Source organism: Sorex fumeus, unplaced genomic scaffold (genome assembly GCF_029834395.1).
Source record: "Sorex fumeus unplaced genomic scaffold, SorFum_2.1 ptg000005l, whole genome shotgun sequence".
NCBI lineage: Eukaryota > Metazoa > Chordata > Mammalia > Eulipotyphla > Soricidae > Sorex > Sorex fumeus.
In genome coordinates, this window is record NW_026606062.1 from 3,911,031 (window position 1) to 3,925,728 (window position 14,698).

At 45.8% G+C, this 14,698-nt stretch overlaps 1 protein-coding gene across 1 annotated transcript in view; it reads left to right on the forward strand.

Annotated features, from left to right (window-relative positions):
- Window positions 1-14,510, forward strand: part of COL4A3 (collagen type IV alpha 3 chain) — a 182,169-nt gene extending 167,659 nt beyond the window's left edge. The window contains exons 45-52 of the mRNA XM_056121379.1: window positions 536-607; window positions 696-821; window positions 5,025-5,123; window positions 5,825-6,037; window positions 7,491-7,668; window positions 7,790-7,904; window positions 10,653-10,825; window positions 12,451-14,510. Of these exons, the coding sequence (XP_055977354.1) occupies window positions 536-607; window positions 696-821; window positions 5,025-5,123; window positions 5,825-6,037; window positions 7,491-7,668; window positions 7,790-7,904; window positions 10,653-10,825; window positions 12,451-12,535 (1,061 nt within the window). The 3' untranslated portion in view covers window positions 12,536-14,510. The remainder of the gene's footprint in view (window positions 1-535; window positions 608-695; window positions 822-5,024; window positions 5,124-5,824; window positions 6,038-7,490; window positions 7,669-7,789; window positions 7,905-10,652; window positions 10,826-12,450) is intronic.
- The last annotated feature ends 188 nt before the right edge of the window (window positions 14,511-14,698 follow it).

Here is a 14,698-nt window from a genome sequence, read left to right on the forward strand (position 1 = left end):
TTTAATGTCAGTTGCATTTAACTTTAATATCAAAATAACTTGATTTCTGATATTAAAAAGTGAACTCACAAACATTTCCCATTCAATGAGGGCAGGCAAGGAAGTAGAGAAACTTAAAAGAACATTGGTAGTGATGGTTACTGTTTATTGATTTCAATTTGGTTATTTGAAAATTTTTTTATTATTGGTTTAAAAATATCTCTTTTCCATAAGTAAATTAACTACAAACATAAAACAGATATAATTCTCTGAGATACACACACACACACACACACACTCTATTTATGCATAACTCTAAGTACATAGCATTTACTTTTAGAATGTATTTCTTTATATACATCAAACAAAATCGGGTCCAAATGAAATGCCAAAACCCCCATGGATGTAATTGAGCTGTCCTCTCTTTCAAAGAGCTCAAATTCTCCATCCCTAACTTCCAATAACTTTCCTTAGAGTTGATTATCAATCTAAAAAGCTAGAAACCTATTATTCTAAGTGGAGTCACATTACCCCTCCCTTTTTTTTTAAACAAAAGGCAAGAAGGGTGATCCAGGAATTCTGGGACCAAGAGGACCTCCAGGGCGAATTGGGCCGAAAGGACGAAAGGGTAACTCTGATTTCTTGACTACTGTTCTCCAAAAAGAACAGGCAACCATCTGTGAAGGAAGCCACTAGCCTCTCAGTTCCTGTCACAGGTGCTCGTGGAGACTTTGGTACTGTGGAGATCATCTCCCTCCCCGGGAGCCCAGGACCTCCTGGCCCAGTGGGACCACCAGGGATGCAAGGAGAACCAGGCCTACCAGGGCCTCCAGGAAACCCAGGTATGAGACTAGCAGCATTTACTTGGTTCTCTGGGAAATGGTTGAGTCCCTTTATTTTTTTATTTTATCTTCTTCTTCTTCTTCTTCTTCTTCTTCGTCTTCTTCTTCTTCTTCTTCTTCTTCTTCTTCTTCTTCTTCTTTTTCTTCTTCTTCATTTGCTTTTGGGGTCACACCCAGAGATGCACGGGGTTACTCCTGGCTCATGCAAGAATTACCCTGATGGTGTTTGGGTCTGCCGTGTGCAAGGCAAACACCTGGGTCTGCCGTGTGCAAGGCAAACACCCTACCCTCTGTGCTATCACTCCAGCCCAGTTGAGTTCCTTTAAAATGCTTTAGAAACCAATGATTGATACAACCTCATGGAAAATGGTTCAACGTGGCTCATTTCACAATCAATTCTAAGGTTGACTTTATTACACTTTTGATCAAAATAAGACCTTAATCACTTAATCACTTAACTTCCCGTTAGTCGTTGATTTGCTCGAGCGGGCGCCAGTAATGTCTCCATTTGTCCCTGTCGCGTGCTAGTGTAGCCCATGGCATCTCTTCGCTCCGGGAACATGGAGGGCCTCAAACCGATCGTTCATGATCTTGACAAAGAAGTCTGACCATCTGGTAGGTGGGCGGCCACGCGGTCTCTTGACATCCCGTGGAATCCAATCAGTAACAGCTCTAGTCCAATGGTCGTCTTTAAATCTCATTACGTGACCAGCCCATCTGATTTTCGACACCTTGGCATATGAGACAGCGTCCCTGATCCTTGATCGTCGACGGATGTCAGAACTCCGGATTCGTTCTCTCATTTGAGTGAAATGTGATATTCCAAGCATAGCTCTTTCTATTCTTCTTTGGGAGACCTGAATGGCGTTCTCATCTTGTTTGCGTAGGGCCCAGTTCTCTGAGGCATATGTTAATGCAGGAAGAACAGTGGAATCAAAGAGATGTGCCCGGAGCCGGAGGTTCTTCGTCCTCTTAGCTATTTCTTCGACGTTCTTGAAGGCGTTCCAAGCCGCTCTCTTCCTCCTGCGCAGCTCGGGTGCCAGGTCATTTGTCATGTTGACCTCTCGACCTAGGTACACATAGCTGTTGCATTCGGAGATGGTCGTTCCATTGAGAGCGAATGGGGCGTCAGGAACAAGGCTGTTTCTCATAAACATTGTCTTCGTAAGATTCAGCTGTAGTCCTACCTTTCCACACTCACGGTCAAAGTCGGCCAGCATTTGTGCCACTTGGCTGATGTTTGGTGTTATTAAAACAATGTCATCAGCAAAGCGGAGGTGGTGTAGTTGCCGACCATCTATCTTCACTCCCATTCCTTCCCATTCCAGTCGTCGCATGATGTTCTCGAGGGTGGCACTGAAGAGTTTTGGTGAAATAGTATCACCCTGCCGCACCCCTCTCTTGACATCAACGATCACTTCTTTGTAGAATGGTGAGATCCTGGTAGTGAATCCGCAATACAGCTCACGGAGGATCCTGATGTATTGGGCTTGAATGCCCTGATTGGCTAGGGCTTCAATGACCGCTTCCGTCTCAACAGAATCAAAGGCCTTCTTTAAATCAATGAACGTTAAGCAGAGCGGCATCTTGAACTCCCGAGAAACCTCAATGAGCTTGGTTACCGTGTGGATATGGTCGATGGTGCTGAATCCTTTGCGGAACCCTGCTTGCTCGCATGGTTGTCCTTCATCTAGTGTTCTGCCAATCCTATTCAGGATGACTCGAGTGAACAGCTTGTAGATGACAGACAATAGGCAGATCGGGCGATAGTTGCCAATGTCATGGATGTCTCCCTTCTTGAACAGTAGTACGGTCCTGCTGGTTTTCCATTGGGACGGAACCTTGCATTCAGACAGGTAGCGAGTGAAGAGCCGAGCCAGTGTATTGATGAGTACTGACGGCAGGTTCTTCAGGTGTTCAGGTCTGACCTTGTCTGGGCCGGGTGCTATTTGCTTCTTTACCAACGAAATGGCGTGTCGGATTTCGGAAGGGAGAACGTTAGGAATGACGTACCCATCCTGTGGAATTTGGTATGTCGGCAAGTGGACATGGCTATCGAAGAGATTTGAGTAGAAGTCATGGATAATCTTCTCCATTGCCATTCTGGAGGATGTGATGGATCCATCAGGACGTCGGAGGGCAGTCATCTTGGTCTTATAGTTGGCGAAGGACAGGCGGGTGCTACGAATACTTTTCCCGGCTTCTGCCGCATCTACCAGTACTTCTGCTCTTCTCTCTTTGAGGTCTTCCTTGATCGCATCTCTGCACTGCTTTGCGAGCTCGGACGTTAGCTTGCGGTTGCCTGAGGCATGCGCCAAACCACGCTGGCGAATTAGCTCAAGAGTTTTCGAAGATAGGCGACTTTTTGTGGCTATCTCTCTCTTGGCGTTCCTCGCACATTCAAGGAGGTGCTGAACCAGTCGATCGTATTCCTCGTCAATGTTGTCAACAATGGCATCTTCCCATGTTGCCGCAATAGTACCAAAGAGTTCCCAGTTGGTGGTCATTCTGGGAGTTCTCTTTTTGAACTTTGCAGCCCTTTCTCCCCGCTCTGTGAAGTAGAATTTTGCACGAAGGAGACGGTGGTCCGATCCCGTTCGAAATTTTGGGACAACAGCGACATCAGTCAGGCAAAACCGTCGATTGAATATGATGTGGTCTATTTCGTTGTGGAATCGTCCACCGGGAGACTCCCATGTCCATCGTTTAGATTCTGCCTTCTGGAACTGTGAGTTACCATGAATGGTCTTGGTCGACATGATGAACTCAGACAGTCTCTCACCCTGTTCATTCCATTCTAGGCCATGGGTCCCAATGTGAAGTTCTTCAGCTGATCTTCTCGGTCCTATCTTGGCATTAAAATCACCCACAATGATCTTGTAGAAGGTGTGGTCTTCTTTATAGAACTTCTCTAGCTCCATGTAGAACTTCTCGATTTCTCTTTCATCATAATGAGATGTTGGTGCGTAGACAACGAAGATAGAAACTGCAGGCAGTGAGCCACATCTATTCAAATGTAAACGTCCGATTCGGGTTGTTAGGCATTCGAATGAATCAATGCTCTTGGCCAATAAGACCTGATTGAAAATATAATATCTGCAAACCATAAGATCTAAAATTAGAGGAGAGAGAGAGAGAGAGAGAGAGAGAGAGAGAGAGAGAGAGAGAGAGAGAGAGAGAAGAAAAGTGCCTGCCATAGAGCCTGGCCGGGGGAGAGGGCCAGGGATGGGGGAAGGGTGACAGGAGGGATGCAGGGGATATCAGTAGTGGGAAATGTACACTGGTGGAGGGATGGGTGTTGGAACCTTCTATGACAAAACTCAATCTTGAAAGCTTTGTAACTGTATCTCATGGTGATTCAAGAAAGAAAGAAAGAAAGAAAGAAAGAAAGAAAGAAAGAAAGAAAGAAAATATAATACCTATTGAAAATGGTTGTGCATAGAATAAACTTGAGCAAATGTACTTTAGGGTATGTGTATGTGTCCCTTTTTATTAAAAATATATCTATCTTCTCTAATTATTGTCAGCCTTAGAGTTCTATCAATAAATTATTGCTGAATAAGCTTGAATTCTTGGTATTAATATTTTTCTAACATTTATACAGTTGGGAATTAGGTAATGCTGATACAGTCTTAACATTATGAAACCTTTCCAAAATATGGGTCAGAGATATAATACTATGGTTAAAGCTCTTGCTTTGCATGCCGTCAATCCAGATTTGTCCAGGCACTGCATAACGTCCTCTGAGCCCAACAGGAATGATCCTTGAATATAGAACCAGGAGTAAGCCCTGAGCACATCTGGGAGTGACCCAAGACAGAAAAAGAAAGAAAAAAATGATGATCAAAATATCAGTATATAAGAATGAAACTGCCTCCTTTAAATAGAGTTGGCACACTCTAGACTTTGGCTTCTAAGTGTGCCTGAATCCTGGGCGGTTAACAGAGAGAGTGCTTATTACTTTGATCAATTCAGGGGCACAGAAGAACTGCTGTATTTCCTCACTTATTTTTGAGGGTCTTTTCCTTGTGGGAATCTGAACTGTAACAGGTTAGAGAAGCCTTTTTTCTAGTTTGTCTGAGGGTCTCTAGTCAGTTGGAAAAACTGAAAAAGTCCGTGGAAATTAGGAAACTTGGCCCCCTTCTCTCTTATCCTATTTGAATCTCATTGTCATGTTTGTTTTCCCACCCCCCAACCCCCCAGGACCCTGTGGGCCAAGAGGTAAACCGGGCATGGATGGAAGACCAGGAACTCCCGGTCCAGTTGGAGACAAAGGCCAGAAGGGCTATAAAGGAGAGCGAGGTGAGAGAAACATTCCCTGGGCCTGAGCGAAAGCACAGCGGGGAGGGCATTTGCCTTGCATGTGGCTGACCTGGGTTCAATTCCCAGCATCCCATATGGCCCCCTGAGCACCGTCAGGAGTAATTCCTGAGTGCAGAGCCAGGAATAACCCCTGTGCATCACTGGGTGTGACCCGGAAAGAAAAAAAAAAGAAGAAGAAGCGTTCCCTGTCAGTAGACAGAGTGTTCTTATTGAAGCCAGTCCATCCAAGAGCATTCTAGGCCCTTTGGTTTGTGTTTCTCAGGCAAGACTAAAAGCCAGAGGCAAAATGTGGGCTGTAAAATAATATATTTTGTAAAACCCAGCGTTGAGGCTGGAGCGATAGCACAGCAGGTAAGGCGTTTGCCCTGCATGCGACCGACCTGGGTTCGATTCCCAGCATCCCATATGGTCCCCTGAGCACCGCCAGGAGTAATTCCTGAGTGCAAAGCCAGGAGTAACCCCTGAGCATCGCCAGGTGTGACCCAAAAGGCAAAAAAAAAAAAAAAGCCCAGCATTCCTGGAATACACCATTCTTTCCACTTCTTTCCTGGGCATGCGGCCACACAGAACATGTGCCAATCCATGCCATGTAAAAACTTTAGTTCGTATTTTGGAAAAACTTCTGTGAGGCCTTGAGGCCTTGTTTGTGTTGCAACCTCTTGGATGTTCTTTTTTCCAAGGTCTTCCTGGATCCTCTGGACCGCCAGGCTGGAAGGGGAAGCCGGGGGAGCCCGGCACAGCCGGACCTTGGCCTGTCAGGAGAGGTTTCCTCTTCGCCCGCCACAGCCAGACCGTAGTGATCCCTTCCTGTCCCCAAGGCACAGAAGCACTCTACAGCGGGTTTTCTCTTCTCTCCGTGCAAGGAAACGAGCGAGCCCATGGACAAGATCTGGGTAATGCCCAGCCCTATCTATCACTTTATGCCAGGCCTGTATTGGAGGCTTATAGAGCATGGATTATAGGGTCCACGCCTCTGAGGGGTGGGCGGAAGCCATCATGCCTATCTTACAGCAGATATTTTTAGGGTTTGGATGGCTGGTGGTGTATGGGGTCACGCACTGCAGTGCTCAGGGCCTTTTCCTGCCTCTGGATAGTAGGAGTGACCCTGGCAGGGATGGGGGACCATGTGGCATTCTGGAGCAAGGCAAGCAAGCACCTTACCTGCTGTACTTTCTCTCCAGACCACAGCTGTTTTTAAGGATGGAAAATAAATCTGGAGCTGGTGTCTAGAGTTTGATCTGGAATAAAAATGTAGGAGAAGCTTTGTTGAGGCGGGTGTGGGGGGGGGGCACCAATGTAGTACTCTCTGTTCACCTGAAACTATTTTCTCCTGGGACAGGAGAGTGGTCCAGAGGGCAGGACGCTTGCCTTGTGCATGACTAACTGGGTTTGATTCTCAGCATCCCAGCACTGCCAGGTGGAATTTCTGAATGCAAGGCCAGGAATAACTCCTGAGCATTGCTGGGTGTATTTCAAATACAAAAACAAAAAAAAAATCACACTTTCACTTAAATCACCTGTCTGTTTTCTCATCTTAAAGCAACACCTTTGAGAACTGGAACATAGTACAAGCAGATATGGCATTTGCCTTGCAGGCAGCCAACTGGGGAACCAGTATGGTTCCCCAACATAAGGGGGATCACAGGAGTGATCCATGGGCACAGAGCCGGGAATAACCCCTTAGCACCACTTGGTTTGGCCCAAAGTTCAAAAAAATTTTTTAAAGTAACACTCTCTGGGGCTGAGATCTCCAAGCCTGCTCAGATCGGGGATGAGCATCCTCCACCCAGATCCCCCATCTTCCAGTAGGCAGGCATCACACCCACCAACTGCCCCCCCCTCCCCCGGCGCCAGGTAATTCCATCAACAGCCAAGACCAGAGACTATAAAACCCAGCTCCCGGAAGCATGTGACCACACTTGCGGCCACGCGACATCTTATTATCTCGTTCTTACTTTGGACAACCCAGCAGGCTACTGAATGTATCCTGCCCACATGGCAGAGTCTGGCAAACTCCCCGTGGCATACTCAATATGCCAAATACCAGTAACAATGATGGTTCTCATTCTCTTAACCTTGAAAGAGCATTTCTCAGGGCTAGGACGAAGGAGACCTTACTGGTGCCTGCTGGAGGCAATCGACGAACAACAGGATGATCATGATCGTGATCGTGACACTGTTATAATTGCTCTTGGTGCCACACTGAGAAATTACTCCTGGCAGTGCTCAGGGGGAACCCTATGGGAGGCAGGGATAAAATCTGGGTTGGCAGTATGCAAGGCAAATACCTTACACCCTCCCCGCTGTCCTATTCTTCCCGCCCCATGTTTCGCTTCATTTTTTCAGGAACCCTTGGCAGCTGCCTGCAGCGTTTCACCCCAATGCCTTTCTTATTCTGTAACATCAATGATGTGTGTAATTTTGCATCTCGAAATGATTATTCATACTGGCTTTCCACACCAGCTTCGATGCCTGCAGACATGGCTCCTATCACCGGCAGGGCCCTGGAGCCTTATATTAGCAGGTAAAATAATCCACCCCCATGATCTTGGGTGCCGAGCAGGGCACTCGGGCAGCTGTGACAGAAAGAACATAGCATGGGGGCAGAGGGACCGGGCGGACAACTTGCTTGTCTCCTGTTTCAGATGCACCGTCTGCGAGGGGCCTGCAGTGGCCATTGCTGTCCACAGCCAGACCACTGATGTTCCCCCGTGTCCCCAGGGTTGGGTTTCTCTCTGGAAAGGATTCTCTTTCGTCATGGTAAGGAGGAAGGAGGTGCCAGTTTCTGGGTGCTAACTGGTATCAGTATGTGCACGGTGCTGTGACAATGGCTTGAAAATGGAAATACAAAGTCGTGTTGCATTTTAGCAAGTTATTTTTTTGGTACAAGAAAAGGCGAGGGTGTTAAAAAAAAGAAAACTGGCCTCTTATCTGTAGCTTATGTACATGGTCCTTGAGTGGAGGGGCCACCCTCAAGCGTGCTTGGCCAATCAGAATGTGGTTTAGCATGAGGCCTTGAGGATGTAATGATGCTAGGACCCTGTGATACCAGGCTCACACCTGGGGGTATTAGGGGCTTCCGGGGCTGTACCCAACAATGCCCCAGGGATTGTGCGGGGCTGGGAACCAGACCTGGATTGATGCGTGCATCACCCTAATCTCTGTCTTGCCTGTGGATGCCAACATAGTGCTTTCTGCCCAGTTTAAATCACTTTCACTTAGATCACCTGTCTGCTTGTTCACCTTAAAGCAACACTTTGGGGGTTAGAGCCTAGGACAGAGGGTAAAGCACTTGCCTTGCAAGCAGACAGCTGGGGTTGGGTGGCACTCACATATACACCCTAATATGACAGAGGTGGAGAGCATCTAGGGTGTGTTGGCAACGCAGTGACTCATTTTATCTGTCCATGGGGCATTTGTTTCAGTGCATCATCTGTAATCCACGTGAAAATGCTGCCAGGTAGTTTCTACCAATCGACACTTTTGCAAATAAAAATAATGCAAAGTAGGGCTGGAGAGATAGTACAGTAGGCAGGGCATTTGTCTTCCACAATGCTGACCCACCTGTGGTCCCCAGCATCCTCTATAGTTCCCTGAGCCCTGCCAGGAGTGATCTCTGAGCACAGAGCCAGAGGTAAGACCTGAACAATGCTGGGTGTGGTCCTAAACATTTAAAAAGTTTTTAAAAAGTAATTTTCTCAAGCTCACTATTAAGTGGTAGGAGTTGAAGTCAGGTCTGTCTGCTCCATAGTCCTTGTGCTTTATGCTTCCGCCCCCTTTTCACAAGGAGGAACATGATAAAAAGCAGGCATTTACAGACAGATTCTGGGGCTGGAGCGATAGTACAGTGGGTAGGGCATTTGCCTTGCACACAGCAGCTGACCTGGGTTCGATTCCCAGCATCCCATATGGTTCCCCGAGAACAGCCAGGAGTAATTCCTGAGTGCATTGCCAGGAGTAACCCCTGTGCATTGCCGGATGTGACCCAGAAAGAAAAAAATAAATAAATATGCACCCCACCAGATCTACGTGCAAAATGAAGAAGTTGAGGGACAGGCCATTAGCAGTTCTCAGAGCTGCACATACTCCCTGAAGCATCATTTATGACACAGTATTCCTTCTTGAATCCACACTGTTCTCATCATTAAAAAGACAGGCGGAGTACCAAAGTGCCCCTCTCATGGAGGAGGACACACCTAACGGGGAAGGTGGACACAAAACTAATGAGGTTATTGGAAGTGTGCAGGATGAACTGCTGGGTACAAGACTTAGGAAATTCAGATCTGAAAGAAAGGGCAATCCAGGCAGACAAAAGAGCTTTTATTTTCTTTTTATTTTTCTTTTTGATTCCTCTGCCCCTCTTGAAGAGCCCAGCAAACTACTGAGAGTATCTCGCCCGCAGGGCAGAGCCTGGCAAGCTACCCGTGACGTATTCAATATGCCAACACAGTAACAACAAGTCTCAAAAAAATGGAGATGATACTGGGCGCGCTTGAGCAAATCGATGAATAACAGGAGGACAGTGTTTGTTTTTTGTTTGTTTTCTTTTTGATAGTTGTCCCTTATCATGTAAGGTATTTGGAGAGTTAGCTGCCTGTGTAAAGAGCATAAGAAATTTAATTCAGGGCCCAGAGACAGTACAGGAAATCAGAAGGTTGGTTGGCACATGCCCAACCTGCTTCAGTCTCCAGTTAGGTACTGCATGTGGTCCCCTGAGTTCCTTCAGGAGTGATCCCTGAGCACAGAGCCAGAAGTAAGCCTTGAGAATTTCTGGTTGTGGCCTTTTCCCGCCCCCCAAAAAGAAAAAGAAATTGAAAATTTAATTCAGAAGCCAGAGAGATAGTACAGCAGGTCGGGCTCTTGCCTTACACCTAGCTGGCCCGGTTCAATCTCCAATAACCACACATGTCCTCTTAAACATAGGAGTGATCCCTGAGCATGGAGCCAGGAGTAAGTCTTGAGCACTGCTGTGTGTGGCCCCCAAACCCAACTCCTGCCCAGGGCTATATGAGACTCAATTTGAACTATTTTTGTCTTCTATTGCCACCACCATCCAAAATACAATGGAACGTGGTAATTTGAACACCCTGGACAGAATTTTTTTTTTTTTTTGGCTTTTTGGGTCACACCTTGTGATGCACAGGGGTTGCTCCTGGCTCTGCACTCAGAAATTACTCCTGGTGGTAGCTCAGGGGACCAGATGGGATTCTGGGAATTGAACCCAGGTTGGCCACATGCAAGGCAAACGCCCTACCCGCAGTGCTAACAATCCAGCCCGCCTGGACAGAATTCTTTATACTAGGAGGGGTTCCCTATCAGTGCTCAGAGGATTCAGGGCCACTGACTAGGTCACCCTTGGTGAATACAAGAAAGGGGGGGTTCAATGCTCAGGCCCAGTGTTGACAGGACCCACATTCAGAGATCAGATTCTGGTCCTTGCTTAGCAAGGCGCATGTTGACCTCTGGACCCTGGGCAGGATGCTGACCCATACTTTTCTCCTGTGACAGTTCACAAGTGCAGGTTCTGAGGGCACTGGACAAGCACTGGCTTCCCCTGGCTCCTGCTTGGAAGAATTCCGAGCCAGTCCATTCATAGAATGTCATGGAAGAGGAACGTGCAACTACTATTCCAATTCCTACAGCTTCTGGTTGGCGTCGCTAAACCCCAAAAGAATGTTCAGGTAACAGCCCCAAGTCAAGCTTCAGAGGTTGTCAATGTTCAATTCTCTTTGTCTCTCTGTGGCTGCACTCACACTTACACAAATGTTCCAGACGTGACTGTCTTCCGTACTGTGGTCCCCAGTTCTAGAGTGAGTAAGTATACCCATAGTTTTGTACTACTGTAGCCACAAAGACAAAAACTGACTTTCATCATTACTAAATATAAATTGTGAATACACACCCCTAAGTGATCTGCTAATCTTAATTGGAAGATCTGTGAATAATAGTCTTCTTACAGGGTTGGAGTAGTTATTTATTTATTTTTAATTAAATCACCAAAGTTACAAAGTGATTCATGATGTAGTTCCAGGCTTACAGGGTTCCAACAACAGCAAGTCCTTTGCCAGTGTCCACTTCCCTTCCAAAGTTTGCCTCCCACCCGCTCCCCCCACCCTAGCCAGGAGTAGTTTTTATTGGCAAAAAAGTGAAGCAAAGCTCTATGTTTGCTTCAAGTCTCTGTTTCTCTGAAATTCTAGCAATTTCTAAAAGATACCTCTGTTATAAAGCTTGGGTGAGCTCCAGGAACCTTTAATAAAATATAAATCCAAGAAAAGTGTTCTTTTACCTAAAAAGTTGATGAAATCTTTGCAGCATTATTCACAATAGCTAGAATCTGCAAACAACCTGAGTGCCTGAGGACAGATGAATGGATAAAGAAACCATGGTACATCTACACAATGGAATATTACACAGCTGTTAGGAAAAACGAAGTCATGAAATTTGCCTGTAAATGGATGGACGTGGAGAGTGTCATTCGGAGTGAAATGAGTCAGATGGAGAGGGACAGATATAGAATGACTGCATTCATTTGTGGTATTTAAAAAATATATAGTAGAATATCCATATCCATGACCACGGAAAACAGGGGCTAGGAGGACATACCAATGGTTGGAATCAACCACAAGTGTCTGATTCCAGGGCAGACGGTAGGTAGGATAGAGAAGAGACCAGTGTGATAATGGTAGTTGGGAATGATCACACTGGACAAGAACTGAGTGTTGAAAGTAGGTAGAGGGATGTTGCTGATGGCCTTTCAGTATCTGTATTGTGATCCACAATAGGGGAGAGGGGAAGACAGAGAGAGAGAGAGACAGAGAGAGACAGAGAGAGAGAGACAGAGAGAGTCAGAGAGAGACAGTGAGACAGAGGGAGGAAGGGAGGGAGGGAGAGGGGGAAGGAGAGAGAGATGGAGGAAGAGTGAGAGAGGGAGGAAGGAAGGGAGAGAGACAGAGAGACACAGAGAGACAGAGACAGAGGGAGGAAGGGAGGGAGGAAGAGGGAGAGAGAGATGGAGGGAGAGTGAGAGAGGGAGGAAGGAAGGGAGAGAGAGACACAGAGAGAGAGGAAACGTGCTTTTCATAGAGGCCAGGTGGGGGTGGGGTGGGATGTAGCAGGAGAGAAACTGGGGACATTGGTGCTGCGAAAGATACACTGGTAGAGCGATGGGTGTTGGAACACTGAATGATTGAAACCTAATCATGAATAGCTTTGTTAGGGTCTATCTCACAGTGACTCAATTTTAAAAAATGTTAAGTTGATAAAATATTTTGTTCATCTTTCTGGTTTATTTATGTATTTATTTCAGAAAACCGATTCCATCTACTGTGAAAGCCGGAGAGCTAGAAACGGTCATCAGTCGCTGTCAGGTGTGCATGAAGAGAAGGAACTGAAGAAAGCCAAGGAAACAGAGAAATTTTCATCCTAAAAAACAAAATTACAGGAAGAAGCGGAACAAGCATTTATTTAGACACTTGTCTCAAAGCAAACAATGATGCTTAAATGGTTTTTATTGGTTTCTCCCTCACAACAAAGTGTTTCTTTGAGGTTAGTTCTGCTGATCCTGGTTTCTAAATCTGTGTGGTTCAAAGTTCCCAGTGACAAGGCAAAAAAAAAAAAATACCCAAAAAACAAACCCTCACCCAAATGCGTTCTGCTTTTATTCAAGGTGCTATCTGTAGTGTTGTTATATAAAATTCGGCGCTACAAGCTCTAAGAGCTATTGGTTTTCTGGATTTCTGACAATTGCCTCCATTATATCCCAACTACTGACATGCTAGGAGGTTAAGTCTGTTTTAGATTTCCCCTCTATTCACTTCTGAAACTTTGTATCCTGGATAAGGAAAGAGATGAAGTAAGTGGGCTATAAAAGTCTCATGAATGGAGCTGGACTTCCCAACCTTCTAAGCGATCGGAGGCTGGAGCGAACTAGGAAAGAACTGAGTTTCAAGGATTTCATGGGGTTCCTTCAAACCTTCAAACAAACCCAAGACAAAGAGGTCTAAAGGGGCTTCCTAGACACAGTAGCTATAGCCTGAGAAGGCCTAGCTAACTTTGTTTGATATTTTGAAAGAATTTTCCCACGGGATTCGTTTCACTGTGGCAATGTGCCCTCCTTATAGACAAAGTAGATACAAATTTCACCATTGATGAATTTTAAGAGGACACCTTTATACATAGTGTCTGAAAAGTGTCTAATTTCTCCTTTATCAAATCACCCACGCTAATGCCAAGGATACTGCTTATTATTGTATATTGTATGTGCACTTTACCACATTTTTGTAACTGTTGGTGTGGATCTTTAATAATAGAGTAGTTCTGTGATCAAGGAAAGAACGGAAGGTATGTGTCAGCTAATCAGGCTCAGGATTATCTTTTCCCTTCACTCTAAATATTCCATTGAACTTGAGAATTCTCAGATATATTCTCTTGTCCCTTCTTTAATTTGAATTTGCAAAGAGCTTTTACTTTGTATTATCTACTCTCACCAACCTTACTGAAAGAGTCCATTGTGTGAAAATATTGATGTACAAACTAGAATTTGGCAGCTGGATGTCTTCAAACTTGCTTTTCAAAGTGTAGATACATTCCAGAGTTACTTAATGCATCTGAATAAGCATTCTATGCGGAGCTAAGACATGCCTCAGGCGTTGTACGAAACTATAAAAATACCAAGCTGAAGGAAGAAGTGACTTGTTTCTAATCTAATGGCCCAGAAAACGTAACTTATTGTTTCTTCGAAACATGAGGCATCTGAGTTGTTTTCTCACTGGGTCCCGACTCTTACTCATCATCCTGAGCTTCAGAGTTCAGGTAAAACCCAGGACTTGTAGTTTCGCGTTAGGCATGGCAGAAGCCAAGGTCAGGTCAACTTCAAGAAAGCAAAGATTTGCAAAATGTTTCTTTTAAGAGTAAAAAAGAAGCAACACAAAACCTTTTCTACCTGGTGCTAGCAACTGATCTGGCAAGGCCACACCGGCTGAGTCCGAGCTCTGAAAACGGTTCTTGATCCACCTCCTCGGGTGGAGTTCATGGTGCTGAGCTTTATAATCCGTGACCGCTTGCTCGCCTGTTGCTCTTCCCAGCAGAGGCCAGCCCAGACTGTGACCGCCCTCTTGTCCTCAGCTTAAACTAAGACCTGCATTCTGCTCAGGTGACTCACAGAGGTCGCCTGTGATGGAGACTGTCTTGCTTGAAACCGATTCTGCTCGCCCAACTGGAACGCACACATTTATAGGGCGAGGTGATCCAAACCAAGAGTTTTCCAAATTACTGTCCCTGGGCCCGCAGTATTGACAAATGCAAGTTATTACTAACTCTTCTGATGGGTGATTTGAATGCGCTCTGCTGAGGAAAGTTGTTCTAGGCTGAAGCCCAAGGAACCATTACGTGGGCTGTTGCAATTGCCCTATTTTTTTTTTTTTTTTGCTTTTGTAGGTCACACTCAGCAATGCACAGGGGTTATTCCTGGCTCATGCACTCAGGAATTACTCCTGGTGGTGCTCGGGGGACCATATGGGAGCTGGGGATCGAACCCGAGTCGGCCTTGTGCAAGG